Below are 15,576 nucleotides of genomic sequence, written 5' to 3' on the forward strand. Positions count from 1 at the left end.
ACAGAAGTCCTCTGGAACAGCAGGAAGTGCTCATAGCAGCTAGCTGAGCCATCTATCCAGCACCTCCACCCTTGTTGGCCCCAAATCTGTATTTTGTTGTGGGTTTTGTTTGTGTTTTTGTGAGACAGTCTCATATGTAATTCCGACTGTTCTGGAATTTACTATGCAAAGTAGGCTGGCCTCAAACTCACAGAAATCACCCTACCTCTTTCTCTGGTGTGCTGGGACCAAAGCTACGCACCACTGCTCCTGGCCCAATCTGGATTTTCACAACTGTGACTTTGCCGATTTTATGACTTGGCTCTATCAGCAGCACCTAAAACATGTAGGGCCTACCACACAGCCCAACCCTTGATCTTTGGAAGACCAGATCTCACAAGTCTCCTGTTGACATTTGAGGAAATAAATGATGGTCACGTAGGCAGACAGTGGTGGTGCACGCCTTTAGTCCCAGCACCCGGGAGGCAGAGGCAGGCGGATCTCTGAGTTTGAGGCCAGCCTGGTCTACACAGGGAGTTTCAGGACAGCCAGGGCTACACAGAGAAACCCTGTCTCAAAACAAAGAGGTTGTCACCCTCTCATGCCACCCATTGAGGATGTGGCTAAGACTGAACCAGACTGTGTTCAGTCTTTGGTTCATGTCTGAGGACTGGGATGTCTCTGCATCCTGTGCTCTCTTGAGGAGGTGTGTCCCCTCCTGGCCATAGCTGAGAAGACTTGTCTCCAATATCCAGGGGCAGTAGCATAGCTCAGTATGTAGAAAGGGGCAGAATGATCACATTTGGTTGGGAGTACAAGGAGACTGGATCTTTGAAAGCTTCTGTAAACTGCACTTTTGTCTTAAAATAAGTTTGCTTGTTCTTCGAGAAAGGGTTTTTTTGTTTAGCCCTGGCTGTCTTGGAACTTGCTCTGTAGACCAGGCTGGCCCTGAACTTAGAGAGCCACCTGCCTCTGCCTCCCGAGTACTGGGATTAAAAAAGGGTGTGCCACCATCTGGCAATTGATAGGTTTTTTTATTTGTAGTGGCCAGAGTTCTCTCTCTCTGCTAAGGATGACTAATTAGGAAGTGTGGGCATATGCCCCGCTTTTAAAAGTATTTTTTATTTTTAAAAGTATTTTGTTTATTCATTCATGTGTGTGAGCACACATACCACAGCAAGCTTGTAGAAGGCAGAGTACAATTTATAGAAATTGGTTCTCTCCTTCAACCATGTGGATCCCAGGGATTAGATTATAGTTGTTACTCTGGCAGGAGGTGCCTTTACACACTGAGACATGTTGCCAAAGCCTAGCTGTGTGTTCCCTTTTGATCCTAGGGTCAGGGCTGGATGGTATGCCTATACAGAGACACAGACCCACTCACGAGCATCTACACGAGACAGAACTTTATTGATGTAAGGCTTCTTGGTGAGGAGCGTGTGGACCCCAAGGCAGGGCTTGTAGCACCATGATGGGGGTAGCCTGGATGTTGGGCTCCCCCTGGGGCAGGCAGGGCAGAGGTTGGGGTAGATCTTGCCCCTGGTTAGTCTGGGGGAGGATCACAGGGAGATGGTATTAATCCCACTGCCCCATAGCAGATATAAATCCCCCCCAGCTCAGAGTAGAGGGATAGAACAGTGCTGGGGGGCAGGGCACCGGCACACCCCCTCCCTACCCTCACTCTTCACAGTACATATTCCGATCAAAGGGTGGGGGGAGTGTTGGGGACTTAAAGATGTGTGAGAGAAGGGGCAGTCCTCTCTTTCCACCGTCAGCTGGACAAGAAGAGGGTCCCTGTGGTAGCCAGCTCTTCTCCATCCCCTAGCCAGGACTCCTATAGGGGTTACCCAATAAATAACTTTCAACTGCATCTCACCCTTCAATCCCAGCCTCCCTCCCTCCCCCAGGCCCTCTCCAGTGGAGTTTCCCCCAGTCTGTGCTCCAGGGTGGCTCGTGGTGCTGCACACCCCCTAGCGGCCTTGGCAGGTTTTGCAGCACATCTGGCGGAAGTAGGCTCGGCTACAGAACTGAAATTTGAGCACCAGAGGGCAGTAGGCCACCTTGTTCACATCCTTGCATTCTGCAGTGGTGGAGGGGAAGGGCAGGAGAGAAGGGAGAGAGATCACAGTCAGCGATTTCTCCAGCAGTGGGGAGCTCTAGCTGGCCACTCCGCTTCCCTCTTCACCAGTTCCCTCATGCTTCACAGAGGGAACGTAATCATGCTTGCATTACCAGTCTAATTCTGAGAATCTATGTATTTTCTATGTGTTTATTATTATCCGGTGTGTGGTGTGTATGAACAGGTATGCATGTCACAGCACACATGTGAAGGTCAGGGGACAACTCTGGATTTGGTCCTCTCCTTCCATTGTTATGTGGGTTCTGGGGGATTGAACTCAGTTTGCGCCACCTTTACTCACTGAGTCATTGCACTGGCCCCTTTGTCTCCGGGTTATTGTTTTGAGGACTTTCTTTTGTTGTTGTTATTTGTTTGTTTTTGAGACAGGGTTTCTTTTGTGTGTCTTTGGAGCCTGTCCTGGAACTAGCTCATGGAGACCAGGCTGGCCTTGAACTCACAGAGATCCGCCCGTCTCTGCCTCCTGAGTGCTGGGATTAAAGGTGAGTACCACTAACGTCTGGCTGTTTTGAGGATTTTCAATACAGCATCTGGAGCTGCCCAAGACATACTCCCAGTGAGAAAAACGTTTCTTATTCTAGGGTTCCCCTTTTTTCCTCTGCTGGAAATTGAACCTAGGGCTTTAAGTATGTTAGGCAGGCACTAGGAGTTATATTTCCTAGCCCCCCTTTGATGTTTTATTTTGACAGTGTTTGGATAAATTGCTCAGATGGAGCTTGCTCTGTAGTATAGGCAGGTCTTGAACGTGCAATCCTCCTGCCCTGGCCACCCTGAAACTTAAGATGACAGACCTGTTGTGCTTTTGAAGCCAAGAGAATTTGTTTCCTTTGGCTTTTCAATAAACCTTTGAGTTCAGCTCAAAGAATTTGTAATTCAAAGGCTGGGTAACAGCTTAGTGAGAGAGCACTCGCTGAGTACCATGAAGACCTTGACATTTAACAGCCTCTATGGGGGCTATGGATACAAATTCCCACTTAGCAGTGGGATGCAGCTCCTAATGGGCTCCATCGCCTTCATGCAGCACTTCTTCCTGAATGAATGTATCATTTGCAGTCTTCACAGACCGGGAAGACACAGTGTTGGAAGGTGAACTGTTGTTGTCATCTAGTTTTAGAGTTTGGAAATAAATTTCTCTAATTCCCTCTATCAAAAATAAATTTACACACAAAAAATACTATAGCTGGGTGTAATGGCTCACATGCCTGTAGTCCTAGGTAGTAGGGAGGATTGCTTGAGCATGGAGTTTGAGGTAACAAGGCCTGATTTAATAAAAAGAACCAGTTGTGTGTGGTGGTGCACGCTTGTCATCTCTGCAGGTGGGACAAGAAGTTCAAGGTCATCCTTGGCTACTGTGGTGTGGGAAGTCCTTCTGTCTCTGTGTTGCTTTTCTTGGCTAATGAATAAAGAAACTGTGTTGGCCTGTGTGATAGGGCAGAGCTTAGGTGGGCGGGGAGGATGGAGCTGATTGCTGGGAGGAAGAAGGCAGAGTCAGAGAGACACCATGGAGTCGCCAGAGTCAGACATGTCAAATCTTTGCCGGTAAGCCACTACCATGTGGCAATACACAGATTAATAAAAATGGGTTAGATTAATATAAGAATTAGCCAATAATAAGCTAGAGCAAATGGGCCAAGCAGTGATTTAAATGATATGGTTTCGTGTGATTATTTTGGTTCTGGGAAGCCGGGACGAACAAACAGCTCCCTGTAACAAGACTAGGGTCTATGAGATCTTGTCTCAAAGTGATAAAACAAATCAAAATAGCTGGGCGGTGGTGGCACACGCCTTTAATCCCACCACTTGGGAGGCATAGGTAGGTGGATATCTGCAAACTCAGGCAGAGGCCAGTCTGGTCTAAAGAGTGAGTTCCAGGACAGGCATGGCTACACAGAGAAACCCTGTCCTGAAAAAACAAAACCAAACAACAGCCCCCCCCCCCAAAAAAAAAACCAAATTAAAAAATAAAGAAAAAAAATTTTACTTAGGTTAAAAAAAAAGGTGTAGGGGCTGGAGAGATGGCTCAGCGGTTAAGAGCATTGCCTACTCTTCCAAAGGTCCTGAGTTCAATTCCCAGCAACCACATAGTGGCTCACAACCATCTGTAATGGGGTCTGGTGCCCTCTTCTGGCCTGCAGGCATACACACAGACAGAATATTGTATACATAATAAATAAATAAATATTTTTTAAAAAAAGGTGTAGTGTAAAAACAGTGTGTGTAAGCACTGAATTTTTCTCCTCCCAAACAGGGCACATGGTATGGAGACGCCCGTATAAACTGTGAGTGTTGTCTGCAGCTCACATGTCACGTGACAGATTTCTGTGTCCCCAAACATCAACAGTGCCTGAGCTGGGCTTGGTTTGAAGTAGTATCATCCTCGAAGCGTTGGCTACCACCCCTGGCACTGCAAAAACTGGGCGTGGTGGTGAAGTCCTGTAACCCTAGCACTTGGAAGGCAGAGGTTGAAGGATCAGGAGTTCAAAGTCACGCTTGGTCATATGAGATCTGAGTTTGAATCTGAGACTCACGGGATAGAAGGGCAGAATCAACTGCCTGTGTGTTGCCCTCTGACCTTCACAGGAGCCCCAAGTAGATGAATCCCCATCTCACCCTCGAATTTTTCGTAAAAACAATAAGTAAAACTGTAATGGAATCTCAAGGACTAATAATCAGGAAATGGGGGCAATGCTCACTTGTAGCTTATCAAAGCCTGGCGCTCTTCCCCTGAGGTCCACATACCTTCTGGGCCATCTCCAGGGGGCACCACACTGTCACACTTGGCCTCACACTGCTGCATGGTGGATGGCCGCAGGGCCTCAGTGCACTCTCGGGATGGCTGGCCCGTGTGGCTGGTGCACCGCACTGTGCGCTGCTGCTGGCCGAGGCCACACTGTGAGGAGCACTGAAGAGAGAAGCCACCAAGTCATCTCTCTAAGAGCACTGTCCTTACCCTTATCCCACAGGGCCATGCCCACCTACCTCACCCCACTCGCTGGCCACCCAACGGGCAGGAGGGCAGCGGCGCAGGTTGCATCGCATAGTGGTTGGTGGCTTGGCTGAGGGAGGGCAGTGCCCAGGGGGCAGAGTGGACCGCTGATCTGCACTCTTACAAAGGACCACTCGGTGGCGGAGACCAGGCCCGCAGCTTGGGGTGCACTGCAGTTAGAAGGGGTATTTTATATTCAGTGTAGGGTGGGTGTTGGCCAGTGGGACACAAGGAATGGACAGGTAACTGGTGGTCCCTGTGCTGTCCTCCAGCCCAGTCTCTGATACTGTGTTACCTGCAAGCCTTACCACCTGCCCCAGGCTGGGACCGCCTTTCATAGGCAATGGGTCAGACCAAACCCAAGTCCAGAAGCCTTGGAACCCACAGTGCACCTCTCTTGATCATGGTAACAATGGGGCTTGGGATAAGATTGCTTCAGCAGGTTTTCCACGCAAACAGGCCAGCTCCTGTGCGCTTTCTGTACTGAGAGTGGGTTGGGTGGGAAGAAAGGTGGAAGCTGACCTCAGACCATTCCAGGGCTGCCCACTCGGGAGGGCACATTGGGCCCTGGCAGGCCTCCAGCACAGGTGGGCGTGGCTGTGGACAGGCACTGTCATCTAGGGCTTTCTCCTCTGCAGCAGACACCCGTCGCTGGCACACCACCGAGCGGCTTCGCACCCCAGCATCACAGCTGCGGCTGCATCGTGACCAGTTTCCTACAACCCAACTGTGAGGGGGAAGCAATGGTCTGAGTGCTGCACAGGGCAGGGCAGCCCCCCTCAGAGATCACCATTACCCTATATCCAGAACTCAGATAGGAGGGAGGGCTCTATCCAGCTTGTATACAGTGCACAACAACTCAGGCTGCAGAACGATTCAGTACTTCAGTTGTTTTTTTGGTGTATGTATGTTTGTACGTGTGTGCATGTGCATGTGTGGCACTTGTACTGCTAGAGGTGACCTTGAGCATCATCCTATATCACTCCCACTTCATCTTTTTTTTTTTTTTTTTTTTTTTTTTTTTTTTTTTAAAGATAGCGGGTCTCAACGAGCAGAGCTCAGTGACTGGCTAGCCTGGCTGCCATTCCAGTTCCAGGGATCTTCTGTCTCCACCCTCTCCTAGCTAGGGTTAGGAACCTGCCACTGTGCCCACGTTTTTGCTTGGGTGTCCTCTTATGACATAAGCACTCGTGACACATCAACTGAGCCATTTTCCAAGTCTCTCTCTCTCTCTGTGTGTGTTATATAAAATTTTAAAGGACTTGTTTTTACTTATATGTGTGTCTGTGTGCACACATGTGTATGTAGGTGCCAGGGGAGGGGACAGAAGAGGGTGTTGAATCCCTTGGAGCTGGAGGAATAGGCATCTGTGATCTATCTAACGTAAACACTAAGGTCAGACTTCCTCATAATCAAGAAGCAAGTGCTCTTTAACTACTGAATCACCTCTGAGATTCCGACTCATTGGATTGAGACAAGATTATTATGTAGCTCAGGGTAGCCTCCACTTCACTAGGTAATCCTGGTTGGCCCTGACCTCTTAACCCTTCTGTCTAAGCCTCCCAAGAGCTGAGACTGCAAGCATGAACTAATACATTCAGCCAACAATCTGCCTCTGACCCTGCTGAGCACTTGACCCTGTGCATCCCGAGACGCCAGCACTCACCCTAACGTCACCCACTCTCTCTCCACTCTGCTGTGAGGACGATCCCTGACTGCAGAGAACACTCCCACCTTGTCCCACGGAGTGCACTTACTCTGGCGGGCATGGTTCTGTGTTGCAGGCACGCTGCCTCTTAGGTAATTTGCTGTGGGCGCTGCAGTAGTGTGGGGCCACCGCTGAGCTGTCCAGCTGATTTCGGCACTCCACCACTTGAACCTGGCTGCCTGGGGAAAGGGAGGAGCTCTCTCAGTCCTGGCCAGCCCAGAGGTGCTCAGGGTGGCTGCCGTGCTGGTTCCTGGCCCACACTCTGGCCTCACCGCCTGCGCACTGGGCTGAGCACTTGGTCCAGGGGGCATAGTGCCAGGAGTAGGGAGGCAGCGCATCCCGGGCAATGGGTGCGTTGAAGCGGTAGTGGAGGGCAGGCAGCTCTGCCTGGGCCAGCACCTGCGGGTACAGGGAACAGCCATTGGTGGTGTCATGGATTCCCATCCCCATAGGACACTCAGGTACTCCTGGACTTTGCCCCCAGCTTCATTGTTACCATGACGATGAGAGATGCATTAATGGGCCCCAGGGCTTCTAGGCTCTGGGCCTGATCTGGACCCTGACGTAGATGAAAGGTGGTCCCAGCCAAGGGAAGGCGGTGAGGTTGAGGGGTCCCAGGTAGCCCCTCCAGTAGCAGAGATTCCTGGTCCCCTTTTAGGGCTGAGGTAGAGCACAGGGGTCAGAACTGAAGTCACTCTGTCTGCCCTCCAAATCCCATGGAATCACAATTTTCATCCCAGCTTTACTTACCCAGGTGGCTAAAGGACAGGTTCAGATATTGGATGAAAATGTGGACGGAGCCTTTGGGGATCCAGACGACGTCCTCATACCCTGGGTAGTGGAGTTCAGCTGTCATCCATTCAGCCTGCCTCCACACCCCCTGCATCCCTCTCCCTCATCCCTCACACTTAGGGCTGCAGCTAGCCACCTCATGCTTCATGCTTAGAGATTATATCGTGGCAAATTCATCTGGACCTTATAAAGTATGTGAACCATCATGTTCTCCTCCCCACACCCGTGTGTGTGTGTGTGTGTGTGTGTGTGTGTGTGTGTGTGTGTGTGTGAGAGAGAGAGAGAGAGAGAGAGAGAGAGAGAGAGAGAGAGAGAGAGGACAGATGCACGACTACCGTGTATGTAGATTGGAGGGCAATTTTAAGGGGTCTGTTTTCTCCTTCCACGTGTGGGTCCTGGGGATCAAATTTAAGTTCCCTTGCTTGCACGTTACTGACCAAACCATCTGCCCCTCTCATTGTGTTCATTTACAGATTATAAAACTGGGGCTCAGGGAAGCTATGCAGTTCACCAGGGGTTTACAGGCAAGAAATGGCTGGCTGTGATTTGAACCCAAATTTGTCTGACTTAGAATGGGTGAATCTAATTCCCCATGCCCCATTGAGCAGCGAGGTTGAACTGAGGCAGAGGGAATGAGATTTGAACACCATAAGGCGCCACCATTGTCTGCCCATCTGTGACCACTACATCTTTGCTCAGCCATTCTCCCAAGATTTTTAGCGTCTATGCCTGGACCCCCACATTGTCATGTGTTCTGGATCCTGCAATCACCTTCCCCTTGGGTTGTATTTCTGTTCCCTAGTCTAGTCCATGTCTTTTTTATTTGTTTTGTTTTGTGAGACAGAGTTTCTCTGTGTAACAGCCCTGGCTATCCTGGAACTTACTCTGTAGACCAGGCTGGCCTTGAACTCAGGCTGGCCTTCCTCTGCCTCCCTAGTGATGGGATTAAAGGTGTGAGCCACCGCTGCCCAGCTGGTCAAGTCAGTATCTTACCACTAGAGCACTTGGTGCTGTGGACGCTCCAGGGGTTGGGATCAGGGGTTCTTAGGCCTAAGAACCCCTCAGACTTCCCTCTTTTTCCTCATTCTCTTATCACTTCAACATCCTATGAGATCTTCATTCTGTCTCCCAACCCAGTACCTTTTTTGTTTCTCTTTAGAGACAGCTTATTGCCTATCCCAGGGCACCTGGATGCCTACATTGATTCCTCTTGCTATTCCCTACTGCACATCTCAGAACCACGAATGGCAGAACCCTGCCATCTAACCTCTAATCTAACTTCTTTCTATCTTTTTTTTCTGTATTCTATGTGTATGTGTTCATGGGTTTTCAGGTGCGTGTGTGTGTGTGTGTGTGTGTGTATGTGTAGGTCAGCCTCAGAAACTGTCCCTCAGGAACACTTTTTATTTTTTATTTATTAAGTTTATTTATTTTAAACTTAACATTTAAAAATTACTTATTAACTATGTAAAAAGAGTTGAAACTGTAGACTTAATTCTTGTTTTTTGTTTCATTTTCTTTCCCTTGGGGCTAGTGGCATATGACTTTATTTCAACACTCCGGAGGCAGAGGTAGGTGGATCTTTATGAGTCCAAGACTACATGAGTTCCAAGGACAGTCAGAGCTACACAGTGAGATCCTATTTTAAAAGTATGTTTTAAAGTGTGTGCGTATTGTGCATGTGTGTAGACTAGAACAGGGCACCTGAACCTCTGAAGCTGGACTTATAGGTGGCTGTGAGCCAGCAAATGTGGGTGCTGAGAACAAAAGTTGATTCTCTGTAAGACCAGTACGTTCTTAGCTGCTGAGCTGTCCAGCCCACCTTGGTTTTTGAGCAGCAATTTCCCCACCGGGACCTAGAACTTTTGGACTAAGCTAGACTGGCCGGCCAGCAACTCTCATGGAGCCTTCTGTCTCTGTCTCCTCAGTGCTGTGATCACAAGCACATGCCACCATGCCTGGCTTTTAATGTGAGTAACAGGGATCAAACTCACGTCCTCATTTTCCTGTGTCAAGCACATTACTTGATCAAGCTATGTATCTCCCCAGAACTTTTCTCACTTCGTTGCCACACTCCCCTCGATCAGCTGGGTTGCAGGTGTGTACCACTGTGCCCAGCTTCTCTCTACTTGTGTACTCTCCCTCTCCAAACCTAAGTCTAGGCTATGCTGTAATTAGTGTGTGTGCGTGTGTGTGCGCATGTGTGTGTGGTGTGTGCGCGTGTGTGTGTGGTGTGTGTGTGTGTGTGTGTGGGGTGTGTGTGTGTGGGGGGGGGTGTGTGTGTGCGTGTGCGTGTGTGTTAGTAGGTAGATCAGGACAACACATTGGCAGCTGGGTCTTCCCTTCCACCTTAGGTTCTGGAAATCGTTAGGCTTATGTAGTAAGCGCTTTTAACCATGGAGTCATCTGATCCATGCCAAGATCTTTTTTTTTTAATGTGGGTTCAGTGAATCAAACTTAGGTTTTTGTGCTTGCACAACAAACACAATACTGATTGAACATCTCCCTAGCCCAGGTGTTTTAGTCTTTTGTTGTTTTGTTGTTTCCTGGCTGTCCTGGAACTCACAGAGATCCACCTGTCTCTGCCTCCCGAGTGCTGGGATTAAAGGTGGGTGCCATCACTGCCTGGCCAGATGCTCTATTCTTAAATCAACCAACCAATGAACCAACCAATCAAACGAAAAACCACTTCTAATCTAACCATGCCTAGAGAATGACACACACATTCTGCAACTTGTGGTCCCTGATGATCATGTGTCACCTGGTCACAATCCCTCTGTAACACACTGTCATCCTTCCACAACCCTCTCACCATCTCATCCCTACTCCCCGGGCATTCTCTTTCTCAGCCTGACAGGCCTCCCATAGACCCACAGGATGGGAAGTGACTCCCTGGAACCATCCTGAAGCCCCCAGGACGGTGGAGGGAGAGATCTGGATCCTCAGTCCCAATTCATATGAATTTCTTTGAGTTAGATCCCAAGCCAGTAACTGAGACCTTCCTAATTATGCCTGTGATGGGCTGACACGGACTGTGAATGTCATAGGATCTAGAATGATTTGTGTCTCTGGGCGTGTTTGTGTGGATTTTAGACTGGATTAACTGAGGTGGGAAGGTCCACCCTAAGAGGCAGCACTGGTCCAGGGCTAGAGGACCAGACTGCATATAAAGGAAGAAGAGAACTAAGAACCATGAGCACCCATGATGGACTGTGTCTCTGAAAACTGCAAGCCATATGAAATCTTCCTTATTTCTAGTGAGGTATTTTGTCTCAGCAACAAGAAAATTAGGGGCAATTTTGTGCTCCCAGGACATTGGGGTTCCCAAAACCCTACTATAATTCATATTCTACAGGATCCCCAAAGTCTAAGGAGTTACTGGTTTTAGTTTCTATAATGAGGGTAACCCAGATCCCAGCAACAGACCCCAGACTTGACACCATGGAAGTAGACGCAAGGATTCTTACCACTTCCTGGCAAAGCTGGGCTGAAGACCCCCTCGATGGTCTCACAGGCACTGCCATCACCCCCACACACTCGGCATTTGTCCTCTCGGAGATCAGAACCCAGGACCCGGTCACATCCCACATGCTGCACAGGGAGACAATGGTGGGTTGATGGCGTCATGGAGACCTCTCCCTCTCCCAAACTTCTTCCCAACCTCTTTCCTCCTCCCTGGAGTCTCCTTTACCTTGCACTCGCCGCTGACACAGATGTCCACGGTGTCAGGGCGGCAGGGTGTACCATCCACCACAGCTGCTGCTCTTTCCGTGTAAAAGTTGAAGCCTTCTGCTAGGCAAGTCAGTGAACAGGCCTTCACGCCCCCTGGGGGGCATGGCCCCATCAGACCTGGAGCCAGGTCACCCTGGAACTCCCTGCCTGAGGGGAGGTAAGGACAAGAGCAACAGACCCCAGACTTGACACCATGGGCAGAGGAGATAGGGATGTCCCCCTACATATAAAATACCATTGAGTTGTATCAAGGACTAAGTTATATCATTCTTTACTTGGGCAAAAAATGAGACGTTGTGAATCTATAAGCCAACTGCTGTCATCCTCAGTGGTTCCAGGGCCTCTGGGAAGCTCACTCACCTCCGCGATACGTCTTCCATGTGTAGAACTTTCCACGGAAAGGAACACTGTCAAATTCAGAGCACTGCATTTCTCTGAAGTCCTGGGAGCCAGGGGGACAGTCCTGGGGCAGGTGTGAGGAAGAAGTCAGGGTAAGGAAATGTTGCTCAGAGTGGCGGGAGTCCAAATGAGGATGGATGGATGACCCATGCTAGCCACGGAGGTGTATGAGATGGTGTGTGTGTGTGAATATTTGTGTTCACGTCTGGGTGCTCGACATCTGAACTTTGGTCCTCATATTTGCATTCAAGCACTTTACTAAGTAAACCATCTTCCCAGCCCCTATATGTATTTATTTTTGAGACAGGCTCTTGCTGTAGATAAGCTGAGTTGGCCTCAAACTCGAAATCCTTCTGCCTCAGCCAAGTGCTAGAATCATAGGCACGCACCACTGTACCTGGCTTATGAGATGGGACCTGGGTGATTCACTAAGTTAAGGCTGAGCTGTGGGTAGATGCCTGGGTTCTGAGTTTAAACTTTTCTTGAGACAGGATGGAGCTGGTTTGCAGAAAAGGACTAAATTATTTTGAATGTGAGTGGTATGTAGATGCCCTCTCTGGTAATCTCTATGCATGGGGCCAGAGGCCACTGCTCATTCCCAAAGCTCTCCCTGATGTCTGAGCATCCCTTCTGATTTGGTGGCCTGCACACTTAAACATCTTCATGATTAGGCAATAGAGTCATCTTTAGCCAGAGGGAAGCCTAACATTTAAGGAGGAACCAGTGGGAAGCTCCGGAGGGCAACTGTGATGAGGGGAAACATTCAAGATGGGCTTCGGAAGGATGCTGGCTTGGTGAGAAAGCTCACTCAGGCTTTATGGATGACAATGAGTAGTAGGGTCTTAATTCTGGGGGAACTGAGCTGTGAAGGGGGAAGACACTAACTGTATTTGGAGAAGGGTTGGGGAGGGAGGGAGCTGACATCTATGGTGAAAACAGTTTGAAGACTAGATGAGGGGAGGTGCTAGGTTGGAGGGAGGGGGATAGGATGGCAGGGGTGAGGGTGGTGGTAAGGAAGGATGGCTGGGGCAGGACTATGGAGAACTCACATCGGTGTTGCAGGACCGGTGCCTCCGTCTCTCGCCCAGACAGTACTTGCCCCCAATAGTTGGCCTGGAAGGAGCAGGGACAGTGGAGAGAGGTGAGACTGCGGGTGATGGATGCTGTGGGTGGCCTTGCTGTTGGGAGACGGTCCCGAGGCTGACCTGGGGCTGTCGCAGTGCCGACTGGAGGATGACACACCGCCACCACATGACCTGCTGCAGTCGCCCCACGGAGTCCATGGGCCCCAGGCCCCATCCACACCCTCTGGTCGAGACCCAAAGGGGACACAGACACGTTTGTAGCACCACTGGGTGAAAAGGGGGGGAGGGAAAAGGGGTGAGTGTGACTTTGCAAAGCTCTGGGTTCAATGCCTCTTCTCTGTCTACCATCCCCCAAATTACAGGCACAGTCTTTGGAACTGGGGGTGTGTGACATGAGGAAGGGCTGGATCTGAAGGCAGGGTGGTCTGACACACTGGATCACAGCTTGAATCCAGAGGCATGTTAATAGACACAGCTTAGGTAGAAGCAGTACCAGGGCCTACTAAACAAATGTGAGGGGCATGGCTTAAGATGCCAGGGACTGTGGCCTCAAGCTGGGCAGGCAGGGCCCAGGGAACGCTCTTAGGCACTGCTCACCCCTTTGTCGATGCTGTGTGTTTGGCATAGTGTTCCCTCAGCAGCTGGGATGCTATTGGTGATGCACCGATTGCTCTTGCTCAGGCACCATAGTTCACTGCAGACCTCCTGCAGAGGGGAGGAAACCTCTCAGGCCCATCATCCCCCACAGGCATGCCTTGGGGGACCCAGGACCCTCCTGGGTCTTAATGATCCCCCTTTAGGATCATGGCCTGACACGTCTCTTTTGTCAGTACGAATGGAACACTTACACTTACTAGAAAGACTTCCTTAGGCATTGGGACCCCTGTTTCAGTGTAAGAAAACCAAGATGTAGAAAGACAAGGCCCCTCTAGGCCCTGAAGATGGCTCATCAGATAAAGGCATTTCCTGCCAAGTCTTAACACCTGTGTCTAATTCCCAGGATCTACATGGTAGAAGGAAGGAACAGTTCCTGAAAGGTGTCCTCTGACCGCACACATGCAATGGAATAAACACACCCAAAAGAAATAAATGTAATTTTACAGAAAAGGAAACATGGCTACTAGCTAGATGTAACACCACTTCTGCGGGACAGCCTAGTCTAACTCAGATCTTTGAAGTAAGTGTCGTATTTTACTGATTCAGGTCCTTCCAAAATCTGGGAGCTACTATGGAAGACAAGGATTTTCACTTCCTTTATTGGACGAGTGAAACAATGCAGGAGAGAACAATTTGAAAAGTAGGGCTAGCTCAGGGCAAGAGTTTCATCTGTCGTTTTTCCCCCAGCGATGAGTGAGTGTGTGTGTCAGGCCTAGGCTGCACAAAACCAAAGCAATCCCAGAAAACTGTTCTAACCCTTTAGGTCAGTGGTTCTCAACCTGTGGGTCACGGCCCCAGGGGAGGGTGTTGACTGACTCTTTCACAAGGTATCCTGCAATCAGACATTTACATTATGATTCATAACAGTAGCAAAATTAGTTATGAAGCAGCAATGAAAATAATTTTATGATTGGGGGTCAGTCACCACAACATGAAGAACTGTATTAAAGGGTTTGTTGCAGCTTTAAGAAGGCTGAGAACCACCACCAGATTCAGATATGGCCACGTCTCACATTCCCTCTCAGAATCTCGCCATCGGTAATCTAGTCATCAGTAATCCCCTTTGAGCAGATCCCTTCCAAGCCAATTCCTGAGTTCCAGGCCAACGAGAAACTTGGATTTGAACTAAGCAGTGGCTGTAAGAGGACTTCTAGGGTCAGCTCCCCTCAATCCTAAACATTCCTTCAACAATATCCCCTCCAAAGAATCCCTGACTTCTGCCACTCACAGGATATGCCAGCTTTTCCGGCTTCACCTGCCTTGTATTATGACCACTTATAAAACTATCAAGCCAGGTTGGGCAGTAGTGGTGCACACCTTTAATCTCAGCACTTGGGAGACAGAGACAGGTAGCTCGCTATGAGTTTGAGGCCAACCTGGTCTACAGAATGTCCATGGCGACAGCCAAGGCTACACAGAGAAACCCTGTCTTGAAAAACAAACAAACCAACAAGCAAACCAACCAAGCCCTTCCGGCTTCGACCCCACTTCTGAGACTCCTTAAAGGATACTTATTCCAGTGTTGCTTTTGGCCTTCACTCCACAAGGAGGCACTGTTGTATGTGTAAAAGCTCCTATGTCACTCCAGATTTCAACTGTGCACTGGCATCTCACTGCCTTCTCCGGGCATTTATATGATGTCCAGTCTACCGGCTGCCTCTGACAATATCAGTGAGATCATTTACATAAATGTCTTCTGATTGGATTAACAATGGACACAGATAACCCGTGACCAGGAGCTAAATTCTTCACATATATCAACCTAATATTCTTATTGAGAAAGGATCTTCTGTAGCACAGGCTGGCCTTCATCTGCTGTGTAGCCAAGGATGACCTTGAACTCCTGACTTTTCACCTAACAAATGCTAGGATAGATAGAAGCCAGGCTTCATACATGCTAGGCAAGCCTGCTACCAAATCAACCCCAGCTCCTATCAACCAATTTCCATGCAGTAAATGATTTTCTGTTATGCCAGAAAGATATTTCCCCCCAAATATAAAAGGTTCAAGGTCTGGGGACTGCATGTGGTGTACATGCAGACACAGTGTTTGCCACAGAAGCATCTGGATCTGAGTCTAACTCCCCAGAACCTAGGGTATA

General features: G+C 49.2%; 1 protein-coding gene across 5 annotated transcripts in view; it reads right to left on the minus strand.

Moving 5' to 3' along the window:
* Positions 1-1,370: 1,370 nt before the first annotated feature.
* The window catches only part of Adamts10 (ADAM metallopeptidase with thrombospondin type 1 motif 10), a 37,470-nt gene continuing 23,264 nt past the window's right edge, over positions 1,371-15,576 (minus strand). For 3 of the 5 annotated variants that reach the window (XM_038346854.1, XM_038346889.1, XM_038346880.1), the window contains 14 exons: positions 13,416-13,523; positions 12,939-13,084; positions 12,783-12,846; positions 11,695-11,797; positions 11,294-11,427; positions 11,070-11,193; positions 7,561-7,641; positions 7,307-7,470; positions 7,083-7,209; positions 6,860-6,989; positions 5,625-5,829; positions 5,096-5,272; positions 4,856-5,018; positions 1,371-2,059 (listed from right to left, as the gene is read on the minus strand). In XM_038346854.1, the coding sequence (XP_038202782.1) occupies positions 1,950-2,059; positions 4,856-5,018; positions 5,096-5,272; positions 5,625-5,829; positions 6,860-6,989; positions 7,083-7,209; positions 7,307-7,470; positions 7,561-7,641; positions 11,070-11,193; positions 11,294-11,427; positions 11,695-11,797; positions 12,783-12,846; positions 12,939-13,084; positions 13,416-13,523 (1,836 nt within the window). In that variant the 3' untranslated portion in view covers positions 1,371-1,949. Of the gene's footprint in view, positions 2,060-4,855; positions 5,019-5,095; positions 5,273-5,624; positions 5,830-6,859; positions 6,990-7,082; positions 7,210-7,306; positions 7,471-7,560; positions 7,642-11,069; positions 11,194-11,293; positions 11,428-11,694; positions 11,798-12,782; positions 12,847-12,938; positions 13,085-13,415; positions 13,524-15,576 lie in introns of those variants that run through there. The other 2 variants (XM_038346863.1, XM_038346872.1) reach the window with 2 other exon arrangements.

The sequence above is a fragment of the Arvicola amphibius genome, chromosome 1 (genome assembly GCF_903992535.2).
Source record: "Arvicola amphibius chromosome 1, mArvAmp1.2, whole genome shotgun sequence".
NCBI lineage: Eukaryota > Metazoa > Chordata > Mammalia > Rodentia > Cricetidae > Arvicola > Arvicola amphibius.